Genomic DNA, 12,295 nt, shown 5'->3' with positions numbered 1-12,295 from the left:
ATAAAATCCTCCTCCTTATCTCTAATGATGTAAACACCCTTGGTTAAGCTGATCTGTTACATGCCTGCTGCAATGGCCCTGAATTAGGAGCCTGTATTAGAGAGGGCAGGATGGTGTCTGTGGCTTGTCCCACTGTTAGAAACCATCACTGGTGTATTTTAACATCAAAGTGCTTTGCATAGAGATCTCTCTCCCATAAGGGATAATGTGGCAAGTGTTTGAAGGGCTCCATCTTTTTCTTAGTTTGTTTTTATCTCCTAACACCAAGAATACTTGCATGTGCACAAGTAGTAGAAGCAAGGTAGAGAAAGGGCCCTGTTACCAGTTTAAGACTAATATCTTCATTGCAAATAAGTTCTTCAAGAGAATTCAAGAGAGTCCAGGGGATGGATAGTCCAAAGGGGCTGAACAGAATATGGGATATGTTTATCCAGTTTCATTGGTCTGTATTTCTTGGCCTGCATTTCTATGTAGTCTGAAAGCACAGCTTGTTTGCTCTCTCTTGCTTGCTTCTTTCCCCCTGTCTTTGTTTTATGACCTCTTTTGCTTGGCCTGATCGTTTCTGTTTGGCTTCTGGTAAGAAGCAGTGGTGGGGACAAGATAGAGATAATTTGGTAGCTGGTACACATCCTTCTGGGCTTTGTCCAGGGGATTCTACAGGGGGCTGGCTGGGCTATTGTCTAGTTTGTATATAATGCCTGCATTTAACATGACACTGAACCGGTGGCCCATATTTAAACTGGAAGACAGAGTTATAACATCAATGAAATGGTGTGTTCCAATTTGACTAGATTATTAATTTCCTTCTGATACCTAGTGTGCTCTGCCATGTTCTGAGCCATATGCAGGCTGTTACTGTGCAGGCTTTATGAAGCAGATGGTGTCATGTGTATGGAATCATCATACCTCACTTCAGCAGGGGAAATTCGGGTATTGGGATTTTTAAGAGAGTTTGTTATTAATTATTGCTCTATTTATATAGCATTAGAGATGTTTTTCTGCTTTGAAAAGGCACATGAGAATTCTGTTTATAGTATCAGGATGCCCAGAAGAGTGAGCAAATCTTAATTGGGTAACTCCACTGCAAATAGTTAGAGGAGACAAGTGGAAGGGGCGGGCAGCATCCTAGCATATCTACACTGGAGATCTAGATTTAAGAGTTGCTGTTTGATAAGCTCAAGAGGAGAAAATGGGACCATGTCCCATATGGGACCTGTTGTGGCCACTTTTGGCTGACATCATGAAAAGCCTTGGAGCTGAAAGGAGCAACAGGTGAGGAGAGAGATGTCAGTGAGGTGATCCCATTACCAGCTTCATGTTAAGAGTTGTGCTAGCGTTGGATATCAGTACTTCAATGTGAGAACTGCATGTGCTTCTGCTAAGTGATATTTTTGCAGTCCAGGACACTGCTTGGGGGAGTGAGATGATTTCTTATGGGAAGAAGAGTATTTGTTGAGACTTTTTTTACCCCTGTTTTCCTGCTGCATCGTGGACAACTGTGTTGCTAACAGTGGTGAGCTGTCAATCCGTGTGTGTGACTGCGCATCACAGGAGTTAATTGTCACGTTTTGTCTGCAGAGAAATATTAAACCTGATTGTGCAGAGCTATAAATGTGCATGACTGCAGGGAATTTTCTTGGTGCTGGCATGAGTCTGGCTACCTGGAGGTGGGCAAAGTGGATCTGTTCATCTTGTGCAACGAGTTAAGCATAATTGCGGTTGACATCTTGCACAAGTGAAATCCAGTGATATTTCATTCCATCAGACCTAATCCCCTCTTTATCTTGTTGTCTTTTGAGCTAAGGTGATCCTGGCAAAGCTTGTTTGTGACATTCAGTGAAGCTTATCACTGAGTACCCTGAATGTTGTGGATTCTGTAGCCCCCTGTGGAATGAGAAGCAGCATAGCTGCATGTGTAGGTTGCCCCTCTCTGCTGAATAAGCCATGGTAGGAAGCCTGGTGTATGAACTTGGGGTCTGTGTTATCCTGCCTTACCAAGTGAAAAAAACAAACCACTTATTAGTATCTTCTATATATTAATGCTTTTTATGTTGTGAAGTGTACTTGAATTGTGAATTGGGTACAGGACTTTCTGTTTCCAGAAACCAGTGAACACCAGGTTTTTGAGGTTATCAGTTAATCTGTGGTAATGAATGCTCTTCATCACATGCCTCTCCTTGTTAATTACAAGGGATTTTTACTCCTCTTTATCAAGTCAGGGCAAGTATATTACCTTTTTCCTCTGCACTGCTTATGATGGAGTGCATATCCAGATTGTTTTGTGAAGTGTCCACGTGAATATTTCATTGCATGTGCATCCACACACTCATACAACTGTCTTTTCTGAGCTCCCACCTCTGATGATTGTGCAATACTTTTTTTTTTGTTAAATCAAAAATATTGATTGTTTCCTCTCTTTTTATTTATACTTATCAGTAGAAAATCCCCTTTTCTGTGTAATAACGTGTTTATGACAATAATTATGACTCCAGTTTAGTCTAAGGGAGTTTATTATGGCTACACACTACAGAAGCAATAGACTTGGAATCAGATTCTCTGAGCACAGAGGTGAAATGTGGACTTTCTGTCAATGAGAACCTGCCTGACAGAGGGGAATTTGTGCCCTGGTTTGGAGCTTTCACCTGTGTTTGTTTAAAAAACAAAGCCCAGACAAAATACAAACAATCCCCCCCCCACCTACCTCCTTTGTTTCTTTCCTACAGGTTGAAGCAATACTTGTGAACATATTTGGTGGGATCGTGAACTGTGCCATCATAGCCAATGGTATCACCAAAGCCTGCCGAGAGCTCGAGCTGAAAGTGCCGCTGGTGGTCAGACTGGAAGGTGAGTGCTGATGGTTTCACACAACAAACGTCTCTCAGGGGCACAGTAAACCACTATGGCTTTCTTCCATCTCTATAACAGATAAGTCCCACACAGTGAGAACATGCCCAGTTCTTCACCTACTTTCCTCTCCTATCATGACCTGAAGTCAGTAAACTCTTTCCCTACTTACTTCTTGATTTCTGGTCCCTGGTGTTACTTGAAGCAATGAAATTTTGCCATGAGAGCATTATGATTTTCCTTGTGAGATGTGCAATGCAAACAGACATAATTTTGATGCCAGTTTCTGTTTACTGGAAGGTATTTCTTTTTCAAATTCTTTTTTTTTTTCCTGGGCTCAGTTCCATTATTGCTAAACCTGCAGCAACATGCAGTTTGCTTAAATTTACTCCAGTACCATAATTAAAAGAAAGTTGTTGGAAACAGTGTTTGTGAGAGGTTACTGCAGTGTGCTCTTCTGCCCCAATTCCCAGTCCAATTAAAAAAACAGAAGATTTGGTAACGGTAGGGAATTATATTATGGGTTTTAGTGCTTCCAGCATTGTTAAAGTGGAAACAAAAACCCTAACAGGGAGGTAAGGAAGAGCACTCCTTGACAGTTAATTGCTTTAATACAATAGCATTGGGTATGGAGTTCTGTCTCTCATTTCCTAGAACTCTGAAGAAGGGAGATTCTTCTTCTGCCATTGAATGGAAAAGTGCCTTAGCTGATGTCAGCACAAGTCAACTTAAAATGTTTTTGGTTTGTTTGTTGGTTTGGGGTTTTTTAAGGCCTATTCCTCAAAACCATCAACATTCATGTTAGAATAGAATAGAATAGAATAGAATAGAATAGAATAGAATAGAATAGAATAGAATAGAATAGAATAGACCAGGTTGGAAGAGACCTTTGAGATCATCGAGTCCAGCCTATCATCCAGCACTATCTAATCAACTAAACCATGGCACCAAGCACCCCATCCAGTCTCTTCCTAAACACTTCCAGTGATGGTGACTCCACCATCTCCCCAGGCAGCACATTCCAATGGCCAATCACTCTTTCTGGGAAGGACTGGATGACTGGATTTAGTGCCATGGTCTAGTTGATTAGTTAGGGTTGGGTGATCAGTTGCATTTGATGATCTTGGAGGTCTCTTCCAGCCTGTTGATTTTGTGAAGCTGTCTCCCAGAATATTATGGACAACTCTCACTTTTGCGGAATACTTCTCTCAAAAGTTTTTTAATTCCTTCTGTCATTCCTAGTGTTACCATTCAGTTGCCCTAAACACAGAGAATGATCAGAGGGCTGGAGCACCTCTCCTCTGGGGACAGGCTGAGAGAGTTGGGGTTGTTCATTTTGGAGAAGAGAAGGCTCTGAGGAGAACTTATGGTGGCCTTTCAGTTATCTGAAGGGGGCTACAAGAAAGCTGGGGAGGGACCCTAAAGTGTCAGGTCATGATAGAACTGGGGGGAAGGGATCCAAGCTAGAGGAGGGGAGATTTAAATTAGACATCAGGAAGAAGTTCTTCCCCATAAGGGTGGTGAGACAGTTTGCCCACTAGGCCCTGCAATTCTCATCCCTGGAGGTTTTTAAGGCCAGGCTGGATGTGGCTTAGGGCAGTGATCTAGTGGGAGGTGTCCCTGCCCACAGCAGAGGGATTGGAACTGGATGATACAATCCTGTGATACATGGTCTAGCTGATGTGCTTGCTCACTCCAGAGGCTTGGACTAGATGATCTTTAGAGGTCACTTCCAACCCAAACCATTCTGTGACTCTATGTTTACAGCCTATGTTGTACATGGAAACTGTTAGCTTGTAACTTCTGCTTTCTCTGCCTTCTTAATCACCCAGCCAAGCAATATACAGATTATACATATATATACACACACACTTACATATGAGTGTGTGTGTATATATATATAATTTATTTAATTAATTTTAACCTCAGAAATTAATTTCCCTGGATCTTTATTAGTTTTCATTGTTCTGCTTTGAACTCATTCTGGGTTACCTAAACCTGTAAGAATTTTGGATTAATAATGGGTACTGGGGAAGTAATAAGGCTACCTGAGACTATTCAAATATCACTGATAAATTTGTACACTTCTAAAAGAGAAAAGGCATAAGTACTTTTTTTTTTTCTGATTCCCATTTGGAATATTTTTACCCAACAGAAGGTTCATGATTATTCCCAGAAATCTTAACAGCTTTGTGACCTGCACTTTAAAGACTCTTTGCCCGCATGCACTGTATTACAAATGTCCCGATGACTGGAGTTTTAATCAGTCAAATCTGCCTTGATTTAGCGGGATTCTGTGGACAAATCTTTGTTCTCAGTTGTGTAATAATTACAAGCTGTTTTACCAGTGGATAAAGAAAGGATTACTCTCCTCTTTGAAAATGGCAACTTTATAATTACATGTATTTACTTGCCTTATCGGTAAAGAGCTCGCCAGCTGAGACACAGGATTATTGTTGTTTAAAAGGCTCATGAGCAACTGGAGAAACCACATTCTCCAAACTTTCTCTCTTACAAATGCAGAAAACTTCTGCTGGGTTTGTGGAGGATTTTTTTTTTTTTCCCCTTCAAGTGTAATGTGCTTCAGTTAAATTTTGTGAGAACTAACTAGGAGCGCTGAATGGAAGCCAAACCTTGGTTCTCACTTATGTGAGAATTAAATGAAAAGAGGAAGGAATAGAAAGGAATGGTGAATTAGATATCTCCTTCCTGTGCTGGAAATTTCACTTCTCTGTCTTTCAGCAAATGAATTCTCTGCTTCTCTGGTCATAGGACAAGAAGAATTGGGAGGAACTAGAACTAGTTGATATATTGAAATGCAGCTAGCAGCAAATTGGTTTTTATTCAAATGTCTGAATCCCAAATCTCCTATTACATTTTTCAGCCAGGTGATTCCTGACCTTCTGTGATCTTCAGAATCTAACAGGTTCTTTTCAAATACATTCAGAAATCTTTTGCACACAAGTAAAATTTTGCTTCAGCTTGTATATCTGGCTCAGAAACACGGTTAGCATGCATGTTTGTCATTTTAGGATCCCAAATTGCCTATCAAGAGAGAAGAATGGGGTATTGCAAAGTCACACTTAGAATTTCACTCATATCAACCCCTTCAGACATTCTGAGTTTAAACATTCAGCACAAATTTAAATGTGTCTTTCCCAGTGAGGATGTAAACATGAGGCAGAGGAAAAGATTAACATATTTTGGGGGAAAAGTTTAAGATAGAAAAGAGCAAATGGAGTGGACAGAAGAGAGTTTCATTCCCTCTTACAAGTAGAAAGTGAAAGCTGATTTATTTTTGACTGCAGAACCAACAGCTACCACATGTGTAAGCCACCAAGTCTTCTTAGGCTCCCTAGCTTAAGATCATTAATTAAATACAGAATACAGAGTTAACCAGGGTGGAAAAGACCTTTGAGATCATGGAGTTCAACCTATCATCCAACACCATCTAATCAACTAAACCATGGCACTAAGTGCCTCTTGTCACCTGCCAAACTCTACATCAAATGTGGCTGACTGAAGGTTAGCTAGTGATGAATTCAAGCCTGGTCCCTTATTCTCCAGTACCTCTGAAGCCTGAGAAGCTTTGAGTTTCCAACTTGTGGACTATCAGAAATCACATAATCAGGATACATGCTGGGGGTCAGGGGAGTCTTTTAAATCTGCTCATTGGTGTAGCATATCAACACTGAGACATTGCTGTTGATGATGGTGCATGGTCGCAGTGTGTCCATGTCAGTAGTAATTGTTGAGATATTCTGCATTTTGTAAAAGTTTTGTCATCGCAGAATGTTTTGGATAGAAGAGATTATTGTATTCTGTTAGTCTTCCATTTGTTAGGATGTACCAAATGTATGCAGCTGTGGCTCCTCCCCTTACTTACCTGAAAATTAGAAATGGCATTGCAGAATCCTGCATCCTCTCCAGCCATTGTAGAATTGTTAGGGTTGGAAGGGACCTCAAGGATCATCTAGTTCCAACCCCCTGCCATAGGCAGTGACCCCTCACCCTAGATCAGATTTCTAGTACCTGAAGGGGGCCTACAAGAAGGATAGAGAGAGGATGTTTAGAAAAGCCTGTAGTGATAGGACATGGGGCAATGGCTTCAAAGTAGAGAAGAGTAGATTTAGGTTGGATGTTAGGAACAAGTTCTCTACCATGAGGGTAGTGGAACACTGGAACAGGTTGCCCAGGGAGGCAGTTGAGGCCCCATCCCTAGAGATATTCAAGGTGAGGCTCAACAGGGCTCTGGGCAAACTGATCTAGTTGAGGATGCCTTTGCTTACTACAAAGGAGATTGGACTAGATGATCCTCCAACCCAGACCTTTCTGTGATTCTAATTTAGCCTGTTCCTAATGGTTTTCTGACAGTGCAGGTGAGTAAATGATCATTGTCAAAATCCTGTTGGAGTATGAATGAAGGTATTTGATTTCATTCAACCTGTGCAGTCCTCTTGACTCATGTGTAACAACATGTGCAGGTGTCATTTTGAGGTTTACAGAAACATGCTTAGGGGGAATATTTATTACTAGGAGTTTTAGTATTCGATTTTTAGATTTAGTTGACTAGATTTGCATCCTTAGTGATAGGAGGGATTCAAAGGCAACAGAAGTGTAAATGTGAGAGACTGCATGCACGCAGGCAGAAAGGTTGTTTCAGAACCCAGATTTCAGAAGGAGAATGTTTAGAGTAAAAAAATCTGAAGGTATATGCTGATAAAATTAGATCTTTCCTGTTTTCCAGTGGAGTGTCATTGACAATAATATCTGACAGAAGGAAAAAGTTCTTTTTCTCACTAGAGAGCTATTCTCTTAATAGACTCCTGTTTAAGAAACCAAATGAAAGGGCTGGGGGGGAAAATCAAACAAACCAAGCAGGTCACACACACACACACAAACAAACAAAACAATAAACAAACAAACAAACCCAAACAGTAACATCAAAAGCCCTACAGCCTTCAGTCCTGTGAGCTTTCCCTGCTGGCTGCAGTGCAGGTTAAGGGAGAACTGTTTTGATAGCCTGGGTATGGGATTCTGTTTACAGTTCTCTGACACCATCCAGTGGCAGGAGGTTAATGCTAAAGTACTGGGATTATTTATTAGTTTGTTTTGATGTCTGCTGCAATAAGTTGATAGTCTTGGCAGTTTCTTAATGTTTCCAGCATTTTCTGAACATTTAATTTTAGAATGCTTACCTCTGCTTTCAGCAGGATCTCTGCATTTTCCATATATCTAAAACACTTAGCACAATGGGCTAAAACCCTATCATTAAAGAAATGAAATTACAGCAAAGGAAATGCTTGCTGAAAAATTATGTTTAGTTTTATGGCCTGCCTACAAAATAGTATTTTAGTTGAGAAATACAATGTGTACCCTCACTCCTTCTGACTGCAGTGAGATTACTTTTTTTTTCAGCTTTCATATTTTCATTTGTCTGCATAAACTCTCCCCCCCCCCAGCTGCACTGTGTTTTGTATTGATTTTGTAATGCATGTTAGACAAGTGGTGTGGAGAGCAATCACTGCAGTGCAGAATAGGTCTAGTGTATTGTTCCCACTCTGACCTGTTAATAAATTAATATCAGCTACTTAGTGAAGAGTAAAAGTTAGTTTTAAGTACATGGCTGTCACAAGCCATAATACTTTACTCTGTGGAAAGAAGTCACAGACTCACAGAATGTATCTGGTTAGAAGAGACTTTGAAGATCATCCAGTCCGGCTTTCAACTCAGCATTGAAGGGTCAGCACTAAACCATGTCCCTAAGCACCGGGTCCACACGCTGCTTAAATACCTTCAGGGATGGTGGCTCCACTACTGCCCTGGGCAGACCATTCCAGTGCTTGAGAACCCTCTCAGTAAAGAAATATTTCCTAATATCCAGCCTGAACCTCGCCTGCTGCAGCTTGGAATGTCACCTACAAGAAGCAGCTGGCCTCTTCCTCTCTCCAACCTTGTTTCAGGTAGTTGTAGAGAGTGATAAGGTCTCCCTTCAGCCTTCTCTTCTGTAGGTGGAGCGACCCCAACTCCCTCAGATGCTCCTCATAGTCCATGTGCTCCAGGCCCTTCACCAGCCTTGTTGCCCTTCTCTGGACACACTCCAGCACCTCAATTCCCTTCCTATAGTGAGTGGCCCAGAACTGAACGCAACACTCACCAGCTCTGAGTACAGGGGCATGATCACCTACCTGTTCCTGCTGGCCACGATGCTGCTAACACAAGCTAGGATACCACTGGCTTTCTTGGCCACCTGGACACAGGTGGCCAAAATAATGCCCAGATAATTTCCCTCTTTCTGTTCTGTTTTGGGTTTTGTTGGACTTTTTTTGGTTGCTTGCTTTTTTGTTTGGTTGGGATTTTTGGGGGGGTTGGGTTTGTGTTGGTTTCTTTTTATTTTGGGGGGTATTTTTAGTGGTTTTGTGGGTGGGTTTTTTGGTTGGTTGGTTGCTTGGTTTTGTTGGTTTTTTTCTCCTCAAAACACTTTGTGGAATTCTTTTGAAGATCAGTACAATCTTGACTGCTTTAAATGTTTATCACACTTGTCTCTAAATAATGGATAAAACCTTCAAGACTCGATAGGAATCACTACACAAATGTGAGTTGTTTAACAAAGAGAACCTTCATAATGCTGTCTGACTTCCCTGTACAATTCTATGTTGGCATCCAGAAGCTTCCATAGTACATTATATAGGGTGGTTGAAAAAGAACAATCAATTATTATGCTCCTTTTTGCCCATATGATTTTTTTTTTTTCTGTAGGAAAAATCCTGTGCAGTTCTGGATGTAACTATGCAACCAAATGCCCTTCTGTCAGAGATTTCAAATGTCTTTGACCTTCCTACCCAAGTCCAAGAGTGTGTCCTGTGCATGTTGGTAGGAAGCACGGCCTGTTCTGCAAGGGCTTTCACAAAGCAAGCAGATGAGGTTCTCTACTGAGACAGAGGTGTCTTTGGTCTCATTCAGTGTTGGGAGTGGGAATCCTCATTTGAGCACACTGATGAAACAGACTTTTGAATTTCTCTGCTTGTGCAGTACACTTGCAGATGTTTTATTGTCTCCTTTATAAACCCCCAAACTCACCTTTTAAAATGTATGTTTTGGAAGGTGCACAGTGAAGAGTATGCTCCTTGCTTGGTTAATAATTAAGGATATAATTAGTGAATTAGCTCCAAATATCATTAACATTCATTTTGCTGGGTCTAGGAATTACAAAGTAATTAAGCATTTTGACAATGGCAAATGAACAAAGAACTTGATGTGAAGGGCAGGGGTAGAAATCCTGGGAAGGATCAGCTCTGCCTCTTGCACTTGTGGCTAGTGTGTGGTGCTGCAGTGTTGATTCCACTTCCTCAGCAGAATATAGAATGGCTTAGGTTGGAAGGGACCTTAGAGATCATCTACTCCAACCTCCGTACCATGGGCAGGAACGCCTCTCGACTTGGCTGCTAAAGGCCTCATCTAGCCTGGCACTGAACACCTTCGGGGGGGAGGCATCCACAACATCCCTGGGCAGCCTATTGCAGTCTCACCACCTTCATACTGAAGAACTTCTTCCTAAGATCCAGTCTGAACCTGCTTTTCCTCAGCTTAAAACCATTCCCCTTTGTACTGTCGATAGACACCCGTAAGAAAAGTCCCCCTCAGTCTTCCTGTAGGATCTCAGGTTTTTCTGTGGTGCAGAGCATATCAATGATCAAAACTGTCACTTGGGTTTTCTGGAGAAGGCACTGGAGAGTGGAGTTTTCCTGTTTGTTTTCAGCAAAGAATGAGCTAGAGTAGATGGGAAGGTGATGCCCTTGGCTTTATACCCACGTGGACAATGGGGAAAATGTGCTCTCCTGAAATAGCTTTTCAAATTTAGATTTCCCTTTTGCTGTGCATGTAGTCTATTGACTAAATCTGGGCAGAATGGGAGCACTTGTACTGTACAGCTGTACAGTCTCCTTCAAGGTGGGATAATTTAGTGCAGCAGCAGAGGAAGGAACAGTATCGTGCTGAAGGCTTCAGAGATCTGTTCACCCTTTTTAGCAGGAAGGCAAAAAGGCTTATTCAAGCATCTCAGAACCACTTAGACTTTCAGGATTACCCAAATCTTTGTCTTTCCATAGCCCATTTTGCAGCTTATGGTAAACACAGGGGAATTTTAGTTACTGTTGATTCACTGGCAGCTGATAGCCATAGCTGATGGTTGCTAATAAATGCTTTAAATCCTCTGAGTGTCTTCAAGGCCTGATACGTGGTCTGTTACTTACTGTCTTAAAGGCCTGATGCATGGTCCATTAACCACTGCTCTTACTGGATGTCCCTACTGACTCTGGTGGATGTTGGATTGACCCTCTAATCTTCACAAAGCCCCTCCTGTGGATGCCACTGCTATTATCAGATTGCACTGTCTGTCAAAATCATCACTGAAATTAAGAGTCCTTCTCAGCTCGGTCTAAACCACTCACCGAATCTGTCACTAAACTGAGCTGATGTGTGGTTTGAAGCATTACCTACTTTGATAGAGATTTAATAGAAGATGCTGGTTTATTCATTAATATTAATTAGTAATTATAGTCAGTGTTCTTTTTTAGGAACAAACGTTCAAGAAGCCCAGCGCATTCTGAGGGAAAGTGGACTCCCCATCACATCTGCACATGACCTTGAGGATGCAGCAAAGAAGGCAGTGGCTAGCGTGGCCAAAAAATAACAGCTTGGAAGGATTATTCTCCTGGAAACTGTGTGCTTCACAAGATGTCATTCCCATTGCTGTTCTGCAGAGAGGCTCAGAGGAGTTTTTCTAAGCCGTCGTCAGTGTTGGTGGACTAGAGTTGTGACGGATGGCGAACTCGAGGCTTGCAAGCTAGGCTTCAGACATTTTTACAGCTGCCTTCTGGATGAGTTTTGTATGTCTTCACTTAATTTTGTTACCCAGAATTAGTAATAAGTGATTCCACTTGATAAAGCTCTTTTTCTGCTTTCCTTCCAAAGCTGTCACTGTTAAATTCATGATATGATACAGTAATTAATAACTGGTTCCTATCCAGATAATCATTCTTCAATCAAAGGCATGTAGGTCACCTGGTTCACACTGTTTTCTTTCCTGCTCTTTTTGTATATTGTAAAGAGTCAGCAAACTAATAATGAGTTATATTTTTTAATGGACTTTTACAATAATGTAAAAAAAAAAAGTGTGCTTAGAGTATCTATTTTTATTCAAATGAATGATGTCTATTTTCTTTTCAGTTTTTCTTAATTAGAAATCACACATTTTGCCTTAAGATGATTTTCTTTTATAGATGCCAAAGTATACCTCGCAATCAGAAAAGGGACTGTTGGTAGTGAAAGGACCTTCCATTCTTGCACTGTGCCTATAAGTGGACAAAATGTGATTCATTTTACTTGCTTCAGGAAATGAGGTGCAGCATTTGAGGGTGTAGCAGTGCCAGAGAGAGAGCTCTAGGAGGAT

At 41.3% G+C, this 12,295-nt stretch overlaps 1 protein-coding gene across 1 annotated transcript in view; it reads left to right on the top strand.

Annotated features, from left to right (window-relative positions):
* Positions 1-11,842, top strand: part of SUCLG2 (succinate-CoA ligase GDP-forming subunit beta) — a 151,968-nt gene extending 140,126 nt beyond the window's left edge. The window contains exons 10-11 of the mRNA XM_054161191.1: positions 2,724-2,844; positions 11,421-11,842. Coding sequence (XP_054017166.1) covers positions 2,724-2,844; positions 11,421-11,536 — 237 coding nt within the window. The 3' untranslated portion in view covers positions 11,537-11,842. The remainder of the gene's footprint in view (positions 1-2,723; positions 2,845-11,420) is intronic.
* Positions 11,843-12,295: the final 453 nt, after the last annotated feature.

This window comes from Dryobates pubescens, chromosome 1, assembly GCF_014839835.1.
Source record: "Dryobates pubescens isolate bDryPub1 chromosome 1, bDryPub1.pri, whole genome shotgun sequence".
Classification (NCBI taxonomy): Eukaryota; Metazoa; Chordata; class Aves; order Piciformes; family Picidae; genus Dryobates; species Dryobates pubescens.
This window is presented reverse-complemented; position numbering and strand designations above follow the sequence as displayed.